At 41.4% G+C, this 25770-nt stretch overlaps 1 protein-coding gene across 1 annotated transcript; it reads right to left on the minus strand.

Moving 5' to 3' along the window:
- Positions 1-1258: 1258 nt before the first annotated feature.
- On the minus strand, positions 1259-25345 carry trmt11 (tRNA methyltransferase 11). Its single transcript, XM_086113160.1, has 13 exons — positions 25268-25345; positions 24087-24152; positions 22167-22240; positions 21639-21720; positions 21461-21553; positions 19853-19987; positions 18907-19063; positions 17746-17826; positions 17419-17583; positions 17128-17200; positions 16911-17045; positions 11150-11270; positions 1259-3316 (listed from the first exon to the last, which is right to left on the minus strand). Exons 1-13 carry the CDS (start codon positions 25343-25345, stop codon positions 3194-3196), a joined length of 1383 nt encoding a protein of 460 aa, XP_085969286.1. The 3' UTR covers positions 1259-3193.
- Between the last annotated feature and the right edge of the window lie 425 nt (positions 25346-25770).

Below are 25770 nucleotides of genomic sequence, written 5' to 3' on the forward strand. Positions count from 1 at the left end.
GGTCGCGGGGGGTGCCGGAGCCCATCCCAGCCATCTCCGGGCAGTAGGCGGGGGACACCCTGAATCAGTTGCCAGCCAATCGCAGGGCACACAGAGACGAACAACCATCCACGCCCACACTCACACCTAGGGACAATTTAGAGCATCCAATCAGCCTGACATGCATGTTTTTGGAATGTGGGAGGAAACCTGGAGCACCCGGAGAAAACCCACGCAGGCCCGGGGAGAACATGCAAACTCCACACAGGGAGGCCGGAGCTGGAATCGAACCCGGTACCTCTGCACTGTGAAGCCGACGTGCTAACCACTGGACTACCGGGCCGCCCTTAAGTACATTTATGAAAGTGTTAAATGTGTTACAGCAACAAAATGTGGTGTTGACAGTGCAGTAAGAATAACAGGATTGAGTGTTGAGTGTAACACTAAAGGCAAAACTGTAGCGTGTGGGCAAAAACACACCATAATCACTACTACTCAATACATGCAATTTCAATTAAAAACTATTTTCTTTTCTTAAATCCATTTTAGACAGCTCGTACAATACAGCAATCGGGCACAATGTATGTTCTTTCAACGTTTTAATGTGAAAACTGGCCATCGTGGCAATAATAAAATCAGGTTAGGTACACAAAGAACAGTGAACAAATCCTCCTTCATTGCATTCAGGTAATCATCCAAACCCATTAATAACATTTGTGGTCAAACGAAATGCCTTATGATGAAGATGTTAACAATTTTCCTGAAGGTAGGGAATTCATTTCCAGGACCCACACATACAAAAATCCATTCTGGCATTCGGTTCCATAATTTTTGGCCCAGGAGGTAGTGGCGAGACCTGGTCTAGATAGTGTTGCATCTTGCTCTGTGTGAAAGTTGCCTTTATTTTGACACTGATAACAGAACATGTCATCAAGGACATGCATTCATCACCTGATGGCTGTTCAGATGTTGAGTGGTCTTCCAGAGTCTTTGGGCTCCTTTCAAAATTCCATGGCAACAAAACAGACAGAAGAATATGGACCAAAAAACAATTGACATGAAATACTGAAGTCCATTTCTTATAGGCCTACACCAGGGGTGGCCAACCAGTCAGAGACGAAGAGCCATTTTTTTTACTGAGTTACTGCAAAGAGCCACATCATACCCTTCCTCGCGCACGCGCGTGCACACACACACACACACACACACACACACACACACACACACACACACACACACACACACACACACACATTTTTTGGCCAAAGATCACTCTCGCTGGCCAAAGATCACTCTCGCTGCCTGCACCTGCTTCAATCAAAACATATTCAAAACCTTGTTCATGAACCCAATTCGTCGTGTAGTGCGTGTGACATCACACAAAATACAACCACTGGCCAATCTGTTTGAAACAATATGAAATAGAAAAACCAAGTTACGAGGCACTTTTTTTCATCAAATGTGAAGTTTTACATACATTACAAAAGTTTGTTTCCTTCTTGCAAGCGAGGAGGAAAATAACGCTGAAGAAAATTGTCTCGAATCTAACCAGTCAACTTCAATCATTATGTAAGGGTGTGGTTGCAATTTCACACAGACACCAATCAGGGTTGAATCCGGGTGGCACCCCATTTTAACAACGTATCAGTGTTCCATTCTCGATGACACACGCCACACCAACATTCTGTTTTTAACACTGTCCCCAAACTTTTAACACTGGCCAGTATGCAGTGTAGATACCCAAATTCCTTCACAGTGAACATTTCTGCAATGTCTGGTCTAAATTATGTTCTGAAAAGAGGAATCCCCTTCACTAAACTCAACCTTAATTGTAGTCGCTAGTCTGTAATTACGGAGTTTGTGGGGTGTTGTCACCGTTTTGTGGCACCGCAAACAAACAAGAACAAAGCAAGCTTCAAAGGGAAATCCGAGCAGCGTTTTTACTTAACACACTTACTTTTCCAAGTGCAAACCATGGGCTTTGTTTATATTTAACGAAGCAAGTGATAAGTGCAAGTTATCCAATGGGCTTTGATGAAAACAAAACACAAAATACACCACAAATGGTCTGGCCTAACGCGAAGGTGCCGAGGACTCACTTCCTTTGAAAAAATAGAACAGGGGAGTGTGGCAGTCTGGCTGATAAACATGAGGGTTTGCTGGCTAGCTCTCAGGAGATGAATAATAAGCCAGATTGCATCATTTTATATGGCCCGCGAAAGCAAATGTTCTGCGTCAACTCACATGATCCTTGCTAAAATTTGTGCTGAAATGCAAAATTGTCATGTGTAGTAAATAATGTTGAGATTTTGCAATAATTATGTACCCTGGTTCACAGTCACAAACAATAATTTCACAAACTATTAACATTGACTGATTTCAAAACTAGTAGTTTATCAATTTGTTGTGCACAAGTCATATGTAATGAGATGATTATGCATTTATTTATTTCCACAGCCATAATGGCCCTACGAGGGAAGACGTATCTCCAAAGTGGACAAAATGAGTTTGAGATACACACACACACACACACACACACACACACACACACACACACACACACACACACACACACACACACACACACACACAGGATTTTACACAATATAGGGCAAAATATTAATATTTTAGTGTGAGCAATATTGGGTCTCTGAATGAACATCTCCTATTTGCCACAGCCACAGAAGGAAAACATCAATGTGGCATACAACATACTATCCAGCTCATATTTTTATTTTACTGTCTTTTTCATTCTCAGTGAGCCAAATCACTGATATTAAAAGTAAATGAAGGGAAACTACTGGTGTAATTTGATTATTTTAATAAGACATGCATTATCTCAGGTGCAAAACTAGTGTGGCCACAGTGTTCATGTTCAAGTTGTTCAGTGGTCTGAGGAATTGTCAGGGAATTTGTGTTTGCTCAAACACTCAAACATTGACTGAAAGACTATATGTGTTGTATTCATGAAACAATTACAAAAAAGAATATGGTCAAACAGCTAAAACACCTCCCTTTATCACATTCATATCATATACCTCTCCGATGTCAATCAAATCTTGCTAAATATCTTTTGTCTTTGGAAAGGATTTTTTTTTTTTTTAACGCTCCACTTTCTTGACAGTGACCTTAATGAATTGGCTCGTGTTTGTTTTCTTTGGGAGCTTGCCAACGGTCATTATCTGAGCCTGGAATGATTGAGTCTCCTTTGACATCAGATTTGCTCTCTTTGTTTAAGCCTCTTGTTAAGTCCACTGAAGTATTTCTCTCTGAAGGTGTTGTGTCCCTGGTAGGCACTGAAGCGAGGGTTTGAAAGATGAGCCAGACTGTCCAGTCCCTTTGGAAAGACAGACAAAGGTTACAGGTGATACGTTACCCCGCTCCAGAAACAAAATTGTCCATGCATCCATATTCTATTCTGCTTATCCACATTAGGGTTGCAAGTGAGCTAGAGCCTATCGCAAGTCAATCGCAAGGAAGCAATTTTTCTTCAAAATTTCATTTGACAACATAGCCACAACAAAGGCGGGATGAAGTGACGAATCTGCGTGGAAGTGATGACTCCAATTGCTGGCAGTAATTTGTCAACACTTTTTTCCCCCCACTTATGCGTCCAAGCAACACAAAAATTACGGGTAGGTTTCCACCCTTAAGATTTACAAAACTTCAGTACAGTGATCACTCACTTATAGCAGTTAATGGGGACCAGGACCCTGCCGCAATAAGTGAAAACCCGTGAAGGAGGGTTTACTCAGCCACTAGGAATTTTGGTCTAAGTGTATGTGGGTAAGCAGCATGTTCAAAATATGTAAATTGTGACAATAACCATGATAAACCGAGACAAAGATGACAGCAGTACACGTGTTTACTGAAATCTTATACAGTAATTAACATTCATCAGCATAGCCTTCAGAAGAATCTGTGCTTGGTGGTTGCGCCTTCTCGGCAGCACGCGTGTAACAGCACTAATTTTGATTGGGAGGAATGTCGGCACCATTTGACTGTCGTTGCTGGACAGCCCCGGTGCGATTGTGTTTTGCGCCTGTAATGGGCAGCATTTTCACAGCCCCGCTTTGTTCAGCGGAAAAGGTCGGTGCTGTTGGACAGTCTGCGGCTGGATGCATGGCTTGAGGAGCCGACGTGGAGAAGAAAGGAGCATCAGCGCAGAGCGCGGATGCATATGTGGAACTGGGAGTCGCGGCTTGGAATTGAAGCAGATTTACGACAGGAGACAGGAGATGAGAGCCAATCTCTTTTTTGTAAATGGACGCTACAGCTGACGTGTGCACATTTTCAGCATGACGTCTTTGATCCATTGGTGAAAAGGACACTTTGAATCACTCCTTTTTCATCTACAACTGCTTCAAACAACAAAGTGTATGCAGGAAAAGTGGTTAAGATTGCACGACTGTCTGTGTCTTGTGTCTTGTGCTGTATTATTTTGTCATTTTATGTTAACTGTTCTTTTTGATGGCGGCGCGGGCACCCGCAGCGGCTCCTCTTGTTGTCTTGTCAGGTCGAGAGGGAAGAAATTCCATCTGTGCTGTAAGCACATTTGACAAAAAAGATGTACTTGACTGGACTTCTGAGTGAGGTGAAGAGACTTGTGTTGGTGGCGGCAGCTCTCACTTTACGCACTGACGGTGTAGCAGCCGTTAGCCTCCAGGCCAGCTCTCCTGGCCAGCTATCCCCACGCAGCCGATGATTATGATAAGACAATTAATCGGTATTGATGAGGAGGAGGAGGCGAAGAGACAGTGCTGCTTTTTTCGTACAAACCCAATCACCCTCTCTCTCACTCTCACTCGCTCGCACTCACTTTCACTTTTGGTGAGTTTTCCAGCCTGTTGAGCCAAGACACGTATTTGGTGTAAGAGAAACACCCCCCCCCCCCCACACACACACACGAGAAAACAAAGTGTGTGTGTGTGTGTGTGTGTAAAAGGTTTCTCTTACGCCAAATACGCGTCTTGGCTCAACAGGTTGGAAAACACTAATCTAATTATAACTCTCGCGAATAAAAGCAAAAGTTATTCAATAAGTCTTATACGGTATGATGCGTACAGACTAAGACATGTCATTATTCATATCTAATGATGAATGTATTAATGATTATGTGAAGTATTACGCTCTACTTCATGATAATATGGTGTGAATTAGCTCAGCTCGTTCTTGAACCATGTCAATGTTTTCACCTCTTCAATTACGGGATATGAACACACTCTATTGTCATTGTTTGACTCTTACCACCACCTCATTGGATTGCGCTTTAAATGCAGACTCTAATTTTTAATTTGAGGGGATTTATGGAACATCTAAATCAGGTAAACGTCCTTGGAATTAAACTGTTAGTCGGTCAATATGCCACCCGGTTTTTAATGATGGGGGGGGGGGGGGGGCTAGCTGCATGCTAGCATTGAATATCCTTGGGTTAAAACCAAGTTTCCGAAAGAAACAAAACACCTCAGCCATGAACATTGCTACATGCAGCCACTTGTAATTCCAACGTCCGTTTTATTTATCAGAGATCTTGCGCCGTATACAGTATATCAAAACTTGGGAGTGATGGCTTACGATGCTGAAGGTTGTGGCATTATGAACCCAAACAGAGTAGCCTCCAAGGCAAAAGAACAACAACAAAAAAAGCAGGACTGTCCCCACTGCAATATGATTGTTAGCTGCATCGCAGAAAGGATATGAAGCAAATGTCATGATGTGCCGGTGTCACCAAGGGTGAGCACCCGTGGAAAAAGGAGCTGCATGTGGGACTGAAGAAATAGCTTTGTGCCAAACCTAAATGTTTAAATCGATTGATTTTGATGGTTTTAAATGAACAAAATGGTTTTAAATGAACAAAATGTGTGTCTATGTGTATAGACATACACACAACACATTAATTGGCAGACAATTTGACCTTCTATTTCACCGAGTGTGAAGTGTTTGATTGCGCCATTTAGTGCCAAAACACTGGAACAGGAAACACCGTGATGATACAGACCAAGCAAGTCATGCGGGCAAATGACTTAAGATGGGCGCGTAAGAGTGGGTGGAGGCCTTCTTGTAAGGAGAAAACATTTCAGCCAGAATAGATGTATTTGTCTCATTGCAGCTCTCGGTGAAAGGGATACCAGAGAGCATGCGCTAGGCACTGCCAGATGGGGAAGCTTCAATGACTGCCTTTCCACATGCATATACATGCGCATGACACATATTCGTGGGGTTACATATTCAAGAAAAGTTGATGCAAACCAATAAAAGGGGAGGATAGGCAGTTCGACACATGCTCTCATTTTACATGAATTATGTCATATCTTGGTTGCTGTGCATGCTCACACACACTGATGCAAACACACAAGTTGTTACTGTGCAGATGTGTTTCTGTCTCTTATAATTAGGAAATCACACTCTGTAAAAGTCCTCACTTTACTGAAATACATTCTTTCATCAGGTGAACAAGTGTCAGACCAAGAAATGATATTCTTGGAACCCTTCACATTTTCTCGACAGAAAAATAATTCGCAAAACATTTTCACAACAGTGCATCCACAAAGAAAGATGAAAGTTGAGATGTTCCGATCAGGGTTTTCAGCTACCGAGGCAGATTGCGATCACATGCATTCGGTTGATAATGTTCAATTTTAGAACTACAATTATGTATGTTTCTTCAATAATCAATTAATCAGTTGATTTTATTTCATTTAACTGATTTATCAGATTTTTAAAAAAAATGTTGAATTGCAAATCCTTTGTTATTCTTAATTATGACATTGCAGAAATTTGAAAAAAAAAATGATTCAGTTACTATGTTGGTCACAAACACGTCAGAAAATGTTATGGGGGAAATGTTATTTTCTAAGAGCAGCTTTCTGCAAATTTCCTATCCGGAATAAAACACAAAGATAATCACTACTCACATTTAGCAGGGGTGTCAAACATACGGCCTGCAGGCCGGAACTGGCCCGCAAGAAGGTTTGATCAGGCCCGCAAGATAATTTAAAAGTGACAAAATGCATAAAAGACACTGAATAAACATGGAATATCCGCTAGGGGGGACACACTGTTTTGATCAGAGGAAAAGACAACATTGTTTTGATCAGAGAAGAAGACAACAGCAGCCTCAGTCTGTCACTGAGACAGACCCAACACAGCAGACGCTATCAAGGACATGTGAATACTTTATTCTTAACACATATTATAGCACTCTCCTTAGTTTGTAAGGTGTAGGCAGGGATTACATTTAGATTTTATATGCTCGTGTAAATGGTTTAAAAATTCCTTTCTTTATAAATCTCTTTGAATCTTAAAAGTGCATAACTATATTTTTCAATACCAATTACTTGTTAAAGTTTTGTGCCTTTGTACAGTCAGTGGGATCAGTTGCAATGCATATATGTGAATGATAAAAGTAAATTGCACATTTGTCTAAGGAAATCTTAGGTGCTTCATGAAATGTTTTGTAAAAGACATGTACATTAAATTTCAAAATTTTCCTAATGGTCTTGTGCTTCTTTAAACCAAAACAAAGGAAAGACATATAATTTTGGTTATTTATAGCAGAGTATGGTATAATTTTTAATGGTCCGGCCCACTTGACATCTACAGGGGCCGTATGCAGGGATGAGAGTGGCTCGTGATGGAAAAAGCAGAAGGGGCGTGGCCGGGACGGGGCGGGGCCACTTACAAAAGTAGCACTAAACATGCTGAGGATGAAGTGTATTCAATTTACACACTATTTGAAACTTTAACAGAAAAAAATCCCAAGATTGTTCACTATTCTTTCAAGTGAAAATTTGTGCAATATTGCTTCTGCATTCCTGGTGAGCACCAACATGTAACTTCAAATTTGCTGCTCAAAATCAAAACTAAAAAAGGAAACGCATTCCCTGCCATATTTAAGATTTGCTCATTATTTGTATTCATAAAGTGTTGTGTAAATGTGATAAAAAGCTGTTGATTCTTACCTCATACAGTGATAGTGAAGTTCCACACTGTTTACAATATATGGGTTATGAATGTATTTTATTATATAAAGTGGATGTCTATTTACAGTATATATAACAATATACAGTTTCATGAGGTAGAATACTTTATTTTCTCTTCATTTTAAGCTTTTTAGCAAGCGCTAAAAGCTTATTGGTCTTTCTCTTTTGAGCCAACTCCTCTTGTTTTTACACATGCTCCAGGCCGTCAAAAAGCGCTTGAGATCGAGTCGTTACTTTTCAGTAGAAATGTCTGTTTTCTGTGTTTCACCGAGGTTGCGTGACTCTAAAGCTTTCCATCCTCTCGATCCGGATAGAATGACATCGTCACACACTGTGCACAGAGCTTTACCGGCGACATCGAGCTTTTTCACGAAATCCGACACAAGCACAATGGTTCCTCTTTACTGTTTCCTACTGGGGACACCGTCAGCTTTCTATCCAACCAGTCCCATCGAAACGTGTTTTTCAGATCCGCATCTATCTGACGCACTTTAACTTCGTAGCGAGTCTCGATAACATTCAGCATTCGTGAGAAAGGGGTTTAGGAAGGCGAACACGGATTGGTTGTGTCATGTTCCGTATTTGGCAGCAGGTGGCAGGCGTTCCATTTCGGCCGCCTGCACACCTGCTGCCTATTTGTCGGTGATTGCACCTGCTTATCTAGGCGCTCCGGCGGTTGACTCATTGCCAGAGTATTGCATGCCGTGCCACTGCTATTGCCCATGTATTTTAGAAAACGCTACTCGGATACTATTGCTGTTCTTTACATTCTTCGACGTTCCATTATTAAGATTATCGTTATTACCTCATTGATTCCCTTGCCATTTTTTGCAAGCGTTTTTCGTTATTTCGTTATATTAATTCCTGCTTTTCGTTAGTAACCAGCGCTTTCTGTTTTTTCAATTAGACGGTGTAATTTTGGTTTGTAATAAATATTATTTTGTGAGAAAGTCCTTTTTCAGTGTCTGCTATCTCGGAGATCCACTCATTCTCATTTGCTCTGTTATGTACGAAGCAGTTCTTTTTCCTGCTTCGTGCGTAACGTGACAGGTTGTGATTTGCATTTGCCAATATAGCGACCAATCACAAGTAAGACATTGGTTTTAGCCCATATAGGAAGTAACGACAAACTAACACTTCGCGATAAAAAACGGGATTCAAAATGGATGCTTGCAAACGTTACTTGTAAACATTACGAGCCCCGAATCTGCCAAAGACAAGTCCCCCCCCCCCCCCCCCCCCCCCAGAATTTATTTACGGATTTGGAACAATATAAAATAGGTCCATTTTGACTGGAAAAAAAAAGCGGAATTCCGCCAAAAAGTGGAATCATCTCATCCCTGCGTATGTGGCCCACAATGTGAAATGAGTTTGACACCCCTGAGATAGAGCCTTGCATTCCAATTAGAATGAAACCAAATTACAGAATGGAATGAAAATTCATTTATGTTTAAAGGGGTGGAATATTCCCTTTGTCAATCCATCTGGAGTATAACTATGAAATTAATAATTTCATCATTACTCTCATTAAGTCTGACAAAAAGTTGTCCAAGGAAAATAAGAGTACCTCAAGTAACATTTAGTTTTCAACTGTAATTTCTCAATGTGAACACTAGGTGGCACCCCATAAACTTGGAGAAAAGAAGAAAGTTGACGTGACGTCATATCATGGCGCTCAGCTCAACTCAACTCAACTGTATTTATAAAGCACTTTCAGCTCCATCGTGAATATGAGGAAAAATAAATAAATACAAGGCGATTACTGCAGCGATCAAACTTGAATGGCAACAAGTGCAGACAGCAACCGCCGCCCATTCTGAAACTCTTTGCCGCCATCAAAGGTTTCCAACTTCTGAGCTGAGCGCAACGAAGCGGGATGCTAATGCTAATGCTAGCCCTTTGCCGGCGGCGACGCTCGTTCATGTCAAAAGCAAACCCAATGCTTGTGCATTGAAAATAAGCCAGAGCTTGCTCAATTATCCAACGCTTTTCATTAGGCTTATTTTTTTTTATGTCAACGCCAGAACGTGTGCTTTAAATACAAAGCAGAAATCCCAGATTTTTTTCTTTTGTTTTTGTGGTGCCAATGAACAGAACAGAGCAACACTGCACAGGCGTGTCATATGATGACGCCAACTCAGTTCCCAGAGTGCATTACGTGGCGCAATATATTTAATGAATGAAGTTATCAGGGCGTTAATCTTTGTCATATAGGTGTGTTTTTGTGAGCAGTAGTTGAATGTGTGTCAAATGTACATGCTAACATTTATCACGGGTTTATTAATTTATTTATTCATTCATTTATTGATAAACAAACTGTAACTAAGCTGTGTGTTGAACAGTGACATCCATGTAAATTCCCTGACGTCTTTAACAATGCGTCGGGCATTGCAGGTAAAAAAATGAATATAGAAAAAGTAATATATCTATTCATCTTTTCTTAAGATAGATCCACGTAATTCTTAGAGGAGAGAAATAATCACTCCCTGACCAGAACCATAATTATATACAGAGGGCGATGTCACTCCCCTACCCCAATTATCGATCGACCATTAGAGGCAATGACAGGATTCACGGATCACACACTTTTTTTGACTGTCCGTCGAGGCACAAGCAATTTACTCTGAGCAGCTAATCGGATGCATTCCACTCTATCTTCCACGGATCTAGCTACAGTATCTACACACCTAGATAGTGAGGTCCCTCTTGGCCAATCGGAGGCCAGGATGAAGCTCGTTAAGACAGTGGCAGAGCAGCTATGAGTATGTTGCGTTCAGGAAACTCGGAGCTGTGAACGAAATAAAAATCGTTCACTATTGTAGTGAAACTCATGCTAATAGAGTCACTTACATGTCGCCGTTTTGTATCCAATGAGAGTAAATAGCGGCACGGACAGCATTATTCCGTAGTATCGAGCGGGACTTACGTTTGCGCCACTGCATGCTTCTGTATGGCTTGCGGGTTCCGGGTAGTAGAAATTCCGTTGTTATGAATTGATCGTTAATGTAACATCGTAGTCGAAATTTTAATGCATAGGTTTTTAGTCCGGGTGAAGGAATTTCCTTTTGAAAGAACTCCGTAGATGGGAATATTTACTGTGTAAGATTGAGTAACCAATAGATTGTACTGAACCTCCCCAAAAACATACACGCACACGCACACGCACACACACACACACACACACACACCTCTGGTTCTTTGACTTTCTCCATGGTGATTAGGCGACGAGACGTGTGGCTTGATAACATCTGTTCACAGTTGCTAATGAGCCGCAGACACGGATGGAGGGGAACCATCTCTTCACAGTACCTGCAAACATGTAAATATATTAATTAGTCTCTAATTAGTTAGCCAAGGGGAAGCCTAAAACCCAAAGAAATATAATAAATAAAAATTATTATTATTGTGGAATATACAGCACAGAAACAATAACAATGCAATTTCCATTCATCAAATAACCAGTCACATTCAGTTTCAATTAATTGCTTCAGTTTTAGACCAACTTTGACCCAAGGTTCAAGTGTGTTTGCGTGTTCGTGACAAAAGTCCAATTAACAGGTTTGCAAATGCAGGTTGGATTTGCTAATGACGATTTCTTTGCCCTGCTGCCATGACGGCATGTAGTTCAAAACAGTCAGCCAATGTTTGGCTGTCACGGTAACTAGACGTGATGGAGGCAGCCTACAATTATCACGAGTCTATCCAAGGTCGCATGGTAAAACTATGGGTCCCTGGTAAGGGCCATTCCACACAAAATACAGCTGAGTACATGTTGTTATTCTGGTATTCATCCATCAATTTTCTAGACCGTGTGTACTCATGAGGGCCACAGATGGTGCCTATCCCAGCTGACTTTTGGCAAGAGGCAGGTCTACACATGACTGGTTGCACAAACACTCAAATCACCATTCACACCGATGGACAATTCAGAGCTGGGATTTGAAACTTGACTGTGAGGCAGACTGCGAACCACAAGTGTGCTTCCGGATGTGCATTCAAAGCAACACACGACCAAATTCATTTTCCTTCCTTCAATTAGGCACTGTGTATGAACATTAAAAATGCAAATAATGGCATCTGAGTCCCTGAAAAAGGGTTTAAGACGATTAAGTATCAAAATAAGGACATAGCCTTGGCGCTGCCATATTGGACATTTTTGACTACCTTATTTTCCACATTATAAGTAGTAGTAGACTGTAAATTTCCCCATTGTGGGACAAATAAAGGATATCTTATTATAAGTCACACATAAAAACATTCAATTTTCTCAAAAGCTGACAGTGCGCTCTATAATCCGATGTGCCTAGTACAAAGAGGCTGTAATTCTCATTACATTCCCCATTGAGATGTTTCCCTGTGAGTGTTCCTATGCCATCTATTGGTGATTACTGTATTAGCAGGAACTAATTGTAATCTGGTGGGCGATTGGTTAGTGCTTCGACCTCACAATACAGAGGTACCGGGTTTGATTCCAGCTCCGGACTCCCTGTGTGGAGTGTTCTACCAGGGCCTGCGTGGGTTTTCTCCGAGTACTCCGGTTTCCTCCTACATTCCAAAAACATGCACGACAGGCTAATTGAACACTCAAAATTGTCCCTGGGTGTGAGTGTGAGCGCAAATGGTTGTTCGTCTCTGAGTGCCCTGCGATTGGCCAGCAACCGGTTCAGGGTGTCCCCCGCCTACTGCCCGAAGATAGCTAGGATAGACTCCAGCACCCCTCACAACCCTTATGAAGATAAAGCAGATCAGAAAATGGACGGATGAATAATTGTAACCTAAAAGGGTTGACATGTGCAGTTGCCAACACACACACACACACTCAAACAGACAACTACTGTACTTTGTGAGCTCTGCCCAGCCGTTATGAAACGAAGATAATAACAAAAGCATAGTTAACTACTGACTAAACGAAGGAAGAAGGAAACAAGCAAGACTTCTAAGGATATGTAGCCACTTGTGGATGTGAGCCTTTTTGTTGAATCAATTGTCTTCATAACGTTTGTCTTTATTTATTGTTTTGTAATGCCATTTGTATTTATGTTTCATGTCCGTGTTTGTGACCAGTTCTAATGGCTTTGCTACAGCTGCAGAGGTTGTGAAGGCTCTGTATAAAGCTGTATTGTATTGAATTGTATTCCTGTAGCGTAGTGCCATCTAGTGGATGCATAGCACAACCGCAGCCATTACTGTAGCCTCCATGTGTCTTATAATGCAGTGCGCCCTCTTTATGAAACCAATTTTAAAATAGGCCATTCATTGAAGGTGTGCCTCAAAATCTGAAGCACCTTATAGTGCGATACTCCATGTAATCATGGTGACAACTTCCTTGCTGTAACACACAACTGTTCATTTTGGACTTGTTTCCTGATCCTTTGTCCTAAAAAATGTGTATTGGCATAATTTAGATGTCACTCCGAACTATCTCAGGTTTCATCTTCTTCCCTTGAGAGAGGAAAAGAAAAGACATTTAGGGCAGGAGTGACTAGCTAACGCAGCCTACTACAGTACAGTCTTGAAGGTTGCCTCTGAGTTACGTCGTAGAGAAAAAAAAACATGATGTCATTTAATGTACAAAAAATGTGACAGATTATCACCAAAATTTATGTGCACATATTAAAATCCATCCATCTACCCATCCAATTTCTAATTCCTTATCCTCACAAGGGTTGGGCCCATCCCAGCTGTCTTCGGGCAGTAGGCGAGGGACACCCTGAATTGGTTGCCAGCCAATCGCAGGGCACACATAGGTGAACAACCATTTGCACGCACAATCACACCTAAGGACAATTTGGAATGTCCAATCAACCTGCCATGCGTGCTTTTGGAATGTGGGAGGAAACTGGAGTACCTGGATAAAACCCATGCACGTCAGCCTGCAGAGGTGCAAGGTTCGATTCTGCCTCCGGCCTTCCTGTGTGGAGTTTGCATTTTTCTCCCTGTGCCTGCAGGGGTTTTCGCACATTAAAATCATAGTCTGAAAATATTAGTATGAAGCTCGCAGTATTTTTGATTATATTAATGCACGCTTGGGATATTAATACACAACATGAATTCAATAACAAATATTGCCAGTGTCATTCGAATATTTTCAGACTATGGTTATCACATTGGGCGCCACGGTGGTCGACTGGTGAGCATGTCCGCCTCACAGTGCAGAGGTGCAGGGTTGGATTCCGGGTTTCCTGTGTTGAGTTTCCATGCCTGTGTGGGTTTTCTCCGGGTACTCCGGTTTCCTCCCACGTTCCAAAATCATGCATGGTAGGTTAATGGAAGACTCTAAATTGTGCCTAGGTGTGATAGTGAGCGTCAATGATTGTGTACCTATGTGCTGCATTGCGATTGGCTGGCAACCAGTCCCGGGTGTACCCCGCCGACTGTCCAAAGACAGCTGAGGTAGGCTCCAGCCCACCGGGGACCCTCGTAAGGATAAGTGGATGAGAAAATGGATGGATGGATGGATTATCACATATCTACACATGTCCACATATATTTTGGTGACAATCTATCACAGTTTTTGTACATTATGCCACGCAATGGACCAGTTGCATACTGTTGTGCAATACACGGGTTGGCTGCGTTAGCCAGTCACTCCTGCAATAAATGTTTTTTTCCACGAAGGAAGCAGGTGAAACCTTTGATGGTTCAAAATGGCATCGAAATTAAGGCAGTACTTGACGACGCCATAGGGGCAGTTTTGTAGCACAATACAAAAGGGCTGGCGGCCCGGTAGTCCAGTGGTTAGCACGTTGGCTTCACAGTGCAGAGGTACCGCGTTCAATTCCAGCTCCGGCCTCCCTGTGTGGAATTTGCATGTTCTCCCCGCCCTGCGTGGGTTTTCTCCGGGTACTCCGGTTTCCTCCCACATTCCAAAAACATGCATGGCAGGCTGATTGGTCACTCTAAATTGTCCGTGGGTGTGGGTGTGCATGGTTGTTCGTCTCTGTGTGCCCTGCGATCGGCTGGCAACCGATTCAGGGTGTCCCCTGCCTACTGCCCCAAGACTGCTGGGATAAGCTCCAGCACCCCCCGTGACCCTAGTGAGGATAAAGCGGTTCGGAAGATGAATGAATGAATGAATACACTAGGGCTGTAACGACAAGGGCCCAATAGACCAGTTTCAATGTTTGCAAACACTGACTGCTCGCATCTTAATGATGTCACTGTTGTTGTTTGTTACCATGTACAAAAACACAATGTTGTGCTTTTTTTTTATATCATGAGCTTTTTTTTTTTACATTATCATGAGTTTTTAAACAGTACTGTGAGCTTTTTTGTAATATCAACAACCTCCCACAATATCATGATAATTATCATATTAGGAAGACGTCACAATGGCAGCATACAGGATATGTCATTAAATTGCTGCTTAATCGGCTTCAACCTTTTTTTTAGCCATGCAGATGGCCTTGACTTTCGCATTTTTAAAGTTCATACACACTGCCGAATAGAGTGAAGGAAAATGAATTTGGAGGCATGTGTTGCTTTAAGGTAAATACTCCACTTCCATTCGTCATTACTTAAATCAATATAACAATCCCAATTGATCATTTCTCTTCTTTGACACTGCAAGAATGAAATGACGTGATTTTGCGGCACCTGTTAATCTCATAATCATGCACTGAATGAGCATGTGCAAGAGTATAGAGAAGCCAGGCATGCAGGCAGACACATATGATCACCATTGTTCCAATCATCCAGTCACGGCTGCAGATATGTATACAAATAGGGTGGGGGTGGGGTAACAGAAACCTGATAGCTGCCATGTAGGGCTTCAGATTAGTCCCAAGAGACAGACCACATTTGGGCTTCCACACATATGAAAGCACAGTGGTTAGCCTGCACACCATACAGACAGACAGTTGACATACATCTGACGTCCCTGGCTTCAGTCGTTTATTTTGGCAGTGCTCTGACAGACATGGAGTCAAGCACAAGTAGATGAGTAGGAAAGACAAATGTGAGAACACATATGACACATGTGGAAGCATGTGTTTTTCGAAGAGGCCACACACATCCACGCAAACTGTGAGTGAATGCAACCACAAATGCAAAATCGTTAACAAAAGTACGCTTCGCAGGTTACTTACATTTGTGGATTTGCTGACAAACTTGCAGGAACACCCAAAAGATATAGAATAAACTCATCCCCATCTCCCTGCTGGGTGTTCTTTTACAAATGCCCATCATGGATGCTGCTGTTTTTACCTTTACCAGTTAACAGCTGCCTATGCATTCAACAATAACCCCTTTGTTTCATGTGATGCAGATGTTGTCAAGGGGAAAAGGGAACTTAGCTTACTATTGTCATTTGTGGTTTACTGGGACCTAAACGGGCACACCTGTCTCCTGCTCACTGCAAATACTGTCATTAGACAGGTGAGTATGTACTTAGAGGAGCAATGTTTCCTATGAGTGGGAATAGAATTGTGCTTGAGGGTGTTTTGCAGAGCAATGCGAAAATGTGTTGAAACATGCTTTGTGGTTCTGGTCAACAGCACAATCTGAGACAGATGTTCAAACTGCTGAAACAGAGCAGAATTTCCCAAAACGTGTCTCAGGTGGTCTCTGTAGTCTTTACCATATTGAAAAGCAGTGCATGACTGTAATAGTGTTTGATGCTGGGGGTTTTTGGGGGTGCAAAGATGCCCCCTCTTGGTATCTAATAGCATTACTCCAAAAGGATAAAAAGAAGAGATGCAGTGAATGACAGCAGAGCGGAGTAAATCACAGGGAAAGTTGACTGAGTGAAATGCAAGAACCAGGAATGCATTTCATTTAACATTTATGACTGCCTGTGGAGTTGAAGATTCCTCTCAGTGTCTGAGATGTTCCTGGTCCAATACTGTGGCAATTTAACAATGGTTCTCCATTTGACAAAATGGTTAACATCACTGAATAGTGAAGTGCTCCATCGTATTATTCAATCATGGCATACATATGTTTACTCACTCTGGTCTATAAACAGGCAACCAGTAGACCAGCCTCCCTCCCATGACGAGGCGATGTGCTGAGAAGTTCAGCATGTCGGTCAATATTTCACTCAGGTGGTAGGACTGGGATACAGCCACGTGCGACTCGGCATAGCTAGGATGAACAAAATATTGAGCATTTTCCTGTAATGCTTTCCCCTTTACCTATTTGGTGGTAGACGATCAAATGAACTTACACGCCATCCACACATTTTGTAGTTTCTTTGTGGGAGCCTGTTCTCCTTGTGGACTCGCGTATGCCATATGGAGCTGACCACAAGAGACAAACAAACAAGTAACACCAAGATTTTTAGAAACAGTAGGTATATAAAATTACAAAATAGATTCGCAACAGAGTTAAAATCATCGATTTCTACCAGTTTCAACGAGTGTAAAATAAGTATGGATGCTTACGAACGTTGAATGTGTAGCAGCAAATGACAATTTATGAAAAATTACATAGATACCATGATGACAAATGAACATACGATCGGTAATGACGGCATCAAAGAGAGCGGTCTCCCTCCACACAGGCTTGGACGCATCAGAAACCATCACATCCACATACAGTTTCTCTGTTCCGTACTGTCGCAGGTTGGCTCGGATGTTCTCATCTGGTCCTCGCCACTTTTGATCTTTGCGGCTGGACCTTCCTGGGGGGGGGGGGGAAGAAACTAACGCTTGATGCAGTTGAATGATCCCCCAAATTCAGACCTTGTGTCTTATTGCTACTTTTGACCAATTAGAACATTTCCACATTTTAATTAACATACAGAATGACTAAAACTATGATTATGGCGGAAAAATATATATACCTTTGCCATGGATGGTGTTGTAATCAATATCTGATCCACACACATAGGCTCCAAAATGAGAACAAGCAACCAATAGGCTTCCTTTAACAAATGAAAAGAGCACCATTTCATTCAAAAAGCTGTCATCAAAATACTTGAATGGCGTTGGATTTTTCCAAATGAGAATGTTACGGTTGACTGCCGATCTGTGTACCAACAATCTCTTTGATAATGCTCAATCCGGCTTCCGCTCCTGTCATTCTACTGAAACTGGCCTGACGAGATTTGTCAATGACTTGCTGATCATTGCAGACACTGGGTCAGCATCTCTGGTACAACTTCTTGATTTAGGTGCCGCTTTTGATCAGTTGGAACACTGTGTTGGGGTACACGGGCAGGCACTCTCCTAGTTCTCATGTTATTTATCTAACAGAACCCAGCGTGTTGGTTTTAATAATTGTTTGTCAAAATATTCTGCAGTCATCTCACGTGTGCCACAGGGATCTGTCTTTGCCCCCCGTTGCTTTGTATTAACATACTCCCTTTGGTTAAGATTATTTCTGAACATGGTTTTAATTACCATTGTTATGCTGACAATATGCAGATTAACATGCCAAATGACACCTCCCGAATCTGGAATCAAGAGACGGTCACATTACAAGTTGGATGCGTCGTAATTTTCTGATGTTAACACAAAAAACAGACTTGGTAGTGATTAGGCCTTCAAACTACAAACACCTGTATGAGGATTTATCTTTTAATATTGATGGATGAAGGATTTCTGCAAGCACTCATATAAAATAGCTGGGAGTTACTTTTGATCCAACTCTCGTATCCGAGAACTCACGAAGACAGCACTTTCTCATCTGCGTAGTGTAGTTAAAATCCGCCCTGTTTTATTGTTGCGAAATGCCAAGATGTTCTGCTTTCTCTTGTGTCTTCAGACTGGATTCGAGGAATGTTCTTTTTTCTAGCCTCCCTGACTACGCCACGAGATGTCTTCAGCTCGTTCAAAATTCAGCCGCGAGAATCCTGACTAGAACAAATAGTTACAGTCACATGGTGATATTGTACTTTAAATAAACTGATTGATCGACTGATTGTTACATTAATTAATAATAATATTCATCAAGCTACAAGTCTGCATGTGCATGAGAGAAATACAGAAGCAAACTAACTCACCAGTGCCGACAAACGGGTCAAAGACAAGATCATGTTCTTTGACCTTGGCATGGTTGGCCATTATGAAGGAGAGGCCTGCATCCATACTGGTGTTTCCGATGAAGTGTCTGTTCTTCACACTGTGAGAACGAATCAATTCACGCTGACCATCCGCTATCTGTGTGGAGGTTAATCATAAGTGATATGGCGAAAAGATGAAAAGCACTTTTGCACATTCAAAAGCTACTATTCAATTCATTTGCGGGACTTTACTGGTGACAATCATTTTAGCTCCTAAACTCCACCTGCTAACGTGTAGGGTCATGTATTCTTAAACCATTGCAGTGACCACCCATCAATCCATCCATTTTCTAAACCGCTTATCCTCCTGAGGACCGCGGGTGTGCTGGAGCCCATCCCAGCTGTCTTCGGGCAGTAGGCGGGGTACACCCTGAACTGGTTGCCCGCCAATCGCAGTTCAAGTTCAAGCACTCACAATCACACCTAGGGGCAATTTCGAGTGTTCCATTAACCTCCCATGCATGTTTTTGAAATGTGGGAGGAAACCTGGAGTACACGGGGAGAACATGCAAACTCCACACAGGAAGGTCGAAGCCGGAATCGAACCCTGAAATGCTGCACTGTGAGGCGGATGTGCTAACCAATCAATCATCGTGCTGCCCCGTGGTGACCATGTTTTGATAAATTAGATAATTGTACGAAAGAAAAATAAACCAAACTAACATGTTCCCGGTATTTGCAAAATAACATCACGGAAATAACCACTTTCTGGGAAATCCTAAACACAGATCCACATTTGTCATAGGAATGACAAAGATGCTCTTTTCATTGTTAAAAATGTGTATCATCAGCACAATTTTAAGCTCTTCTTTACATCACTATTACTGCTCTGGGTTCCTGTTCAAAGATAGATGTAATTTGCAGTGCAATCTGTCCAGTTTCTCACCCATCGGCCAAAATAAATGTAATGTGGATGCTGAGGGATGTTGTTTGGGTCCGTGCCGTAATCTTCCAGCAAGCAGAATACGTGCTGAGGGCTCTTGAGACTTACAAGACCCTCAAATGGAAGGTAATCCATTGCCTGTAGAAACAATAGTTACTTTAACTTGACATACACCCACACTTCTAATAAAATCAAATTTAAAAACATATCTTAAACAAAAAAAAAAAACTGTTGTAATTTTCTTGAATGCCACATCACCTGATTAAAACTGATGGTCTGTCTGAGTATTATCTGGGTATATCAGACAACAACAAAGGAGGCAATATAGAATTAAAGAAAAGCCCGTTTGAACAGGTGGGTTAGAAATTTTCTCATCAGCTCTTTACTTCACTTCCTTTTTTTTTCTTTTTTTTTTTTTGTCAACACCAAAATGTGTGCGATTGAAACATGCATCCTTGATTTTTGGTTTGTGATTGCCACGAAAATGGGACTCATAGAAACGCTTTCAGGTCTCCTTATAGATGTGTCACATCAACCACTTTTGCATATCTATGTCTCCCAGAATGCATTGCATGGTACAATGCATTTACTTCATGACGTTATAAGGATGATAATCTTGGTCAAATGTGTGTTTGCGTTTCACTAGTTGAATGTGTCATATTTAACTGTCACATTTATGTTGCACTGTTATTTTTGGTTTTGGTTTTGTTTGTTTGTTTATTTTTACCAAACCAAGATGAAGTTGTTCGTAAAATAGTGGCATCCGGGTCAATTCCTTCACAATAGTTGCAATGCTGTAAGTAGGCTTGAATGACATGTCACTTTGAATACCTAATCAATTAATACATGTCATAATTAATGATGAGAACTATACTTATATTTTGTTGTTTAACAAATTAGGAAAATACTTGAATCCTTCAAAGACTGTAAATGGTTAGAATACATGAAAGTACAAACAATGGGCCAAATATTTGGTCAGGCCCTAGAAATTTGTACTGAGAGCCCATTCGGCCCTCCATTAGTGAACTTCAGGGGGCCCGACCACTGGTGATCGGGCCACTGTTAACGTTGAACCCTTTATATGCAGGATTTTTTTTTTTTTTAGATTTTGTATGAGACTCGTGGTTCTTAACCTTGTTAGAGGTACCGAACCCAACCAGCTCATATGCACATTCACCGAACACTTCATTTGTGAAAAAGAAAAATATGATTTTTTTTAACAAAGACATTTAAAAAAAGCACATTTATTAAAAATAGAAAAAAACAAATAAAATTTCACGTCAAAAGGAAACGTTTTTTAAAATTGTGCACAAAATGAACCAGCCAGTGATGGCCAACCGGGCCTGTCACATGTAACTGACGTGTTGAGTCGAGTGTGTCTTAACCTCCATGGCAGAGGCTCCGTCGAATCCCTGAGACCGATTCACCGAACCCCTAGGGTTCAATCGAACCCAGGTTAAGAACCACTGTACAGTATTAGACTATATTACGGTAGATTGCACTGGCGTTATTGCAGAACAAAGCATAAGGTTGGTTGGGTGAATCGATGCACAAGTTGATTGAAATGCAAATTACTTAATTCAAAAGTACTTTCTGATTTCAAACACTTACATCAATTCGTTTAATTCTCTCTGTGAAATCCAGGGTTTTGTTGAAGGTGTAAACATTTATTCTGTATGTTGAGTCTTTATGCAAAAACGGTAACTGCAAAGGTAAAGCAGAAAATTTATATTTTAGTCGAACTGTAAAGTGTGTTTCACATGACAGAACAAAACTTAGTATCACTAACCATCTGTTCTGCTGGGTAATTCAGCAAGGATGTTCTGAGCTCACTGTGGTTTCGTCCGTGGCCCCACAGTTCAAACGCAGATCTGTTTAGTAACAATTTCAAATATCAGTGTGCATGACACATCATAAAAATAGACCTCATAAGTGGCAATACAGTGATCCCTCGCTATTTCGCGGTTCGTTTGTCGCAGATTCGGTGCATCGCGGATTTTTTCAAACATATTCATAATTTTTTTTTTCATATACATGGAGTACAGTACTGTATATGTTGCTCTATGTGACTCGCTGTTGTTTTTCAGCTTCTCACGGACTGTTTGCGGACTTAAAAAACAAAACAAAAAAAATTTTTTTTTTTTTTTTTTTACCAGTACAGTATATGTTAATTGGTCGCTACTTCGCGGATTTTCGTTTATTGCGGGTGGTTTTGGTCCCCATTAACCGCGATAAACGAGGGATTACTGTACACGAAAACATTGGAATCAGTGCAATTTGTGCAGACAAATATTGATGCCAGCATAAAAATTCTTACTTTGCACAAACAGATCGGGCCATGATGCAGCAGACATCATCCTCTGTCAAATCCTTCAGACACCAGAAAGGACCCTTGAAGAGAGTAAAAATACCGTGAGCTTAAAATGAAATCTTTGGCTGTTTTGTATCATTTGTATTAGATAATTTTGTTCAGGTTCATGGATGCTGGAGCCTATCCCGGGGACCAGTCATCTCATTAACTCTGCGTCCCGCGTCCTAGACGCATAATTTTCCCGCGGGACGCACAGTTCCAAATAATGTGCGTTTTTGGGATGCAAGGAAATTTCTCAGTCAAAACAAAACAAAAAAAAAACTATGGTACATCTTTTTTTCCAGCAACGCAGTGTCGCAGTTTGACAATTGCCGCTATTGTTGTTTTGATATCACGTTAAGTAATCTCGTGTGACGAGATTTACGTTCTTGCGAGACGACATTGGCGAGATCGGCCTTCAACCTCGCGGAAAGCAGACAATTGCCAAGTTATGTAACGTTAAAACAAGTGTTGCGAACAAGTGTTGCGAGAGTTTATTGTGGAGATATCACAGAGGAAACAGCTAAAGTTGGATGGGTTTTTTTGCGATAAGTTGACTTTGAGAAAACCTTACATCATTGGAAGCAGAGTAAAGAGAGGAGAATTTATGAACTCAAAGACTGAACAATGGGATGAAATAAGAACCTATTTCTCAGCAAATCTTGTATGCCTGAATTATTTACATTTTTGCAGCATTTGTTTAAAAGAAATACACCTATTATCAATGTATATTGTTGTTGTTTGTGTTATTATCATATGCAATTGAATAAGTAGACCATTTCAGAATTTGAAATTTGGGACTCTCTAAATGCATAATGGGACTCATACTTTTCTGATCAGCGAGTCCCTGGGACTCGATGGGTTAAACTGTAAAACTATCACTGAGGGACTGTTCATCCATCAGTCAATCACAGGGCACCTACTGATTGTCAGTCTCTATAGCCGGGTTTACATGGAGCCATGTGTTCCGTTTTGGAATGTATCCGAATGACCAAACGGAATAAAAATGCTCAATATAAACACAATCGGAATAATAAACTTGAATCCGAATGGAATTTTATTTAGATGAACAGGGGTGGTATATTCTTGGCCTGTCGCATAGCTGTAGCATGGCTGCTCTGGTTAACGGAGTGGAGCACGTCAACGGCGGAACGGAAAAAGGCCACATCACATGTGAACACAGAACCAGAGATCTTCATTCGGAATGATTTCAATCTGATGGATTAAATACATCCCTCCCCCTTCTTTTTCATTTTCAAACTTTTTTGAAAAAGCTCCAGGGAGCCACTAGGGTGGCGCAAAACAGTCGCATGTGGCTCCAGAGCCGCAGGTTGCCAACCCCTGAGCTAACCCAACTACAAGGGTTAGTTTGAGGTAGGGACAGAACATGAAAAAAAGGAGGTGGGGTGGGTTGTGTGTAAAGTTATCTACGCTGTTCATAAATTATCATTTTTGTGTGTAAAGTGGTCCACACTGTTTCACAATAAATCAAAATATGTGCTAGTCTGATGTACACTTTTTTTTACTTCGTCTTACTCGACTCAAACAGGGATTTGAGTGAGCGTGGTAAAGCACGAGGGGGGACGGACTGGTGAAATATAAGGGTGGAAGCACTTTAAAAGAATGACAACAGATGAGGACGGATTACGATTATTTTACGAATAAGGACGGAGGGGCGATGATGGAAGGGTGCCCAGGTCGCGGATGGAGGATGGAGGACGGACCAGCAAAATAGGTTAAACTGCCCATCTCTGGTAATTTGCATTTGGTGTAATAATACATGGACAGAAAAAAAAACATCTGATAAGAGATGATCAGCACTGGTAATGCTATCGAACTGGAAGAAAATCCCTGAAGCCCTTTCTTCATAAAAAAAACTGTTGTTACCTTTTCTTTAAAGTTCTGCCCAGGATTGAAACTTTTTCCTCTGAGAGCCAGCAGAGCCTCGATTTCCTGCAGACATAAACACATGAATAGTTATTTCACACATACAGGCCTTTTAGAAGTGTTGTTGCACGAGTCAGGCTCAGAATGGGAAAAATTTACATTCTGGCAAATTCCCACTGGCCGGACTGCAATGTACACCAGGGATGGGCAATTTGACTTAATTTATGAGTATTTTCTGATTTTTCTGGAATTTTCTGGAAACACTAACACCTAACTATCTTACATCCTGTTTGTATAAAAATAACCCTGTAACGGGTGCTACTTGTAATGACAACAAAGCATGATGGGAAAGCCTCCTACAATTGCAGTTGCTATCTAAAGTTCTTGTCGTCAGGCTAAATAAGGCACCAGAAGTGGTGTGTATAGCTTTCAAAGTCAGAGCATTAACAGGAAGTGCAGTGTTAGGTGCCTTAATCTTGTGTGCTTAACAGCGTTTGGTAAATGTGCCTTGCCTAGTGGTCCAGATGTGTCCTTTTGCCAATTATGACTATTTGCTAATATAAATGCAATATGAATCTCGTTGAAGGGAAATTCAAGGTATTTTATATTGATGCAGTAATACGTGTAAAATTGTGTCTCTCCATTTAAGAATGAACTGGGGTGCTCGTCTGAGCCCTGAAACTACAAGGCTGAAAATGAGTCCCACTCTTCGCCCTGGCACCAGTAGCGAGACGAATTATTCGTGGCACTGAAGCAAATCAGCACTATGAAGGGTGACAGTGTCTATCCTTAGATCCTGCTTCACGAGGATACAATTATTGTTACTGTTATTAAAATAAATGCACCTATCATTCAGACAAACTAAGGCGTATACTTTCATACAGTAGGCCAAAGATGACCGATTTAAATGACCAAAAAAACAACGATTTACAACAGCTGAATCATAAGCTAACAAGATGTGATGTGGTTTACTAATAGCCAAATTTTTCATGTTATCACACAGTCGCCGATCATCAAAGCCTTCATTCAACCTTTCCCGAAAAGCTTCCGATTGCATTAGCGGACAGATCACATACGACAGTCATGATGTCGTCTTTGGCTCCACTAATATTCTGACAATATATGTATTGTCTCTCATGAAAACAGCAAGGTGGAATTAATGCCAGTTAATCCACATTTACCGGTAACCTGAAGTCCAAGTTATCTTGAGCAAGATGTATTAGATATTGCAGGCATGCGCGCCTACCGGGGGTTGCCATGTTTGTTGTGCAATAAAAATATGCCCGGCTAGAAACAAAGTTGAGGTGAAGTGACCCGCTGAATGGTAGAAGCGACGTTTTCTGTTTATTATTGTGTTTTACTGTGCCACACGTGAATAAATATAACTACGTACAGTACAAAGAGGATAACAACACGCCCTATTAGTTGCGCATTGTATTCAAATAGGTGTAGGGGGGATTTATTTTAATAACACAGACAGACGCGTGGTTTTTCCACCTCCGAGACGCGCCATCTAATTGTTATCGTTTTTAATAACCAACATAATGTAACACAACCATTTTCTTGCGTGTCACGGTCAACCAGTTCATTCCCGGTTGTAATCTGCTTTACCTCAACAGGGCAGACTCTCGTCTATCCCGTCTTCTCCCCGCTGCGATTGGCTAGTTGGGTCATCTCGAAGCGC

The sequence above is a fragment of the Hippocampus guttulatus genome, chromosome 6, assembly GCF_054856545.1.
Source record: "Hippocampus guttulatus isolate MCC_2025c chromosome 6, RoL_Hgut_1.0, whole genome shotgun sequence".
Classification (NCBI taxonomy): Eukaryota; Metazoa; Chordata; class Actinopteri; order Syngnathiformes; family Syngnathidae; genus Hippocampus; species Hippocampus guttulatus.

Excerpts from the sequence above, each read along its gene's own strand:
- trmt11 (XM_086113160.1), bottom strand. The coding sequence starts at position 25,345 with ATGGCAACCCCCGGTAGGCGCGCATGCCTGCAATATCTAATACATCTT. Across the intron at positions 21,721-22,166 it reads GCCCGATCTGTTTGTGCAAA|ATCTGCGTTTGAACTGTGGG; the intron begins GTAAGAATTTTT and ends GTTACTAAACAG. Across the intron at positions 17,201-17,418 it reads TGATGCCGTCATTACCGATC|CTCCATATGGCATACGCGAG; the intron begins GTATGTTCATTT and ends TCTTGTGGTCAG.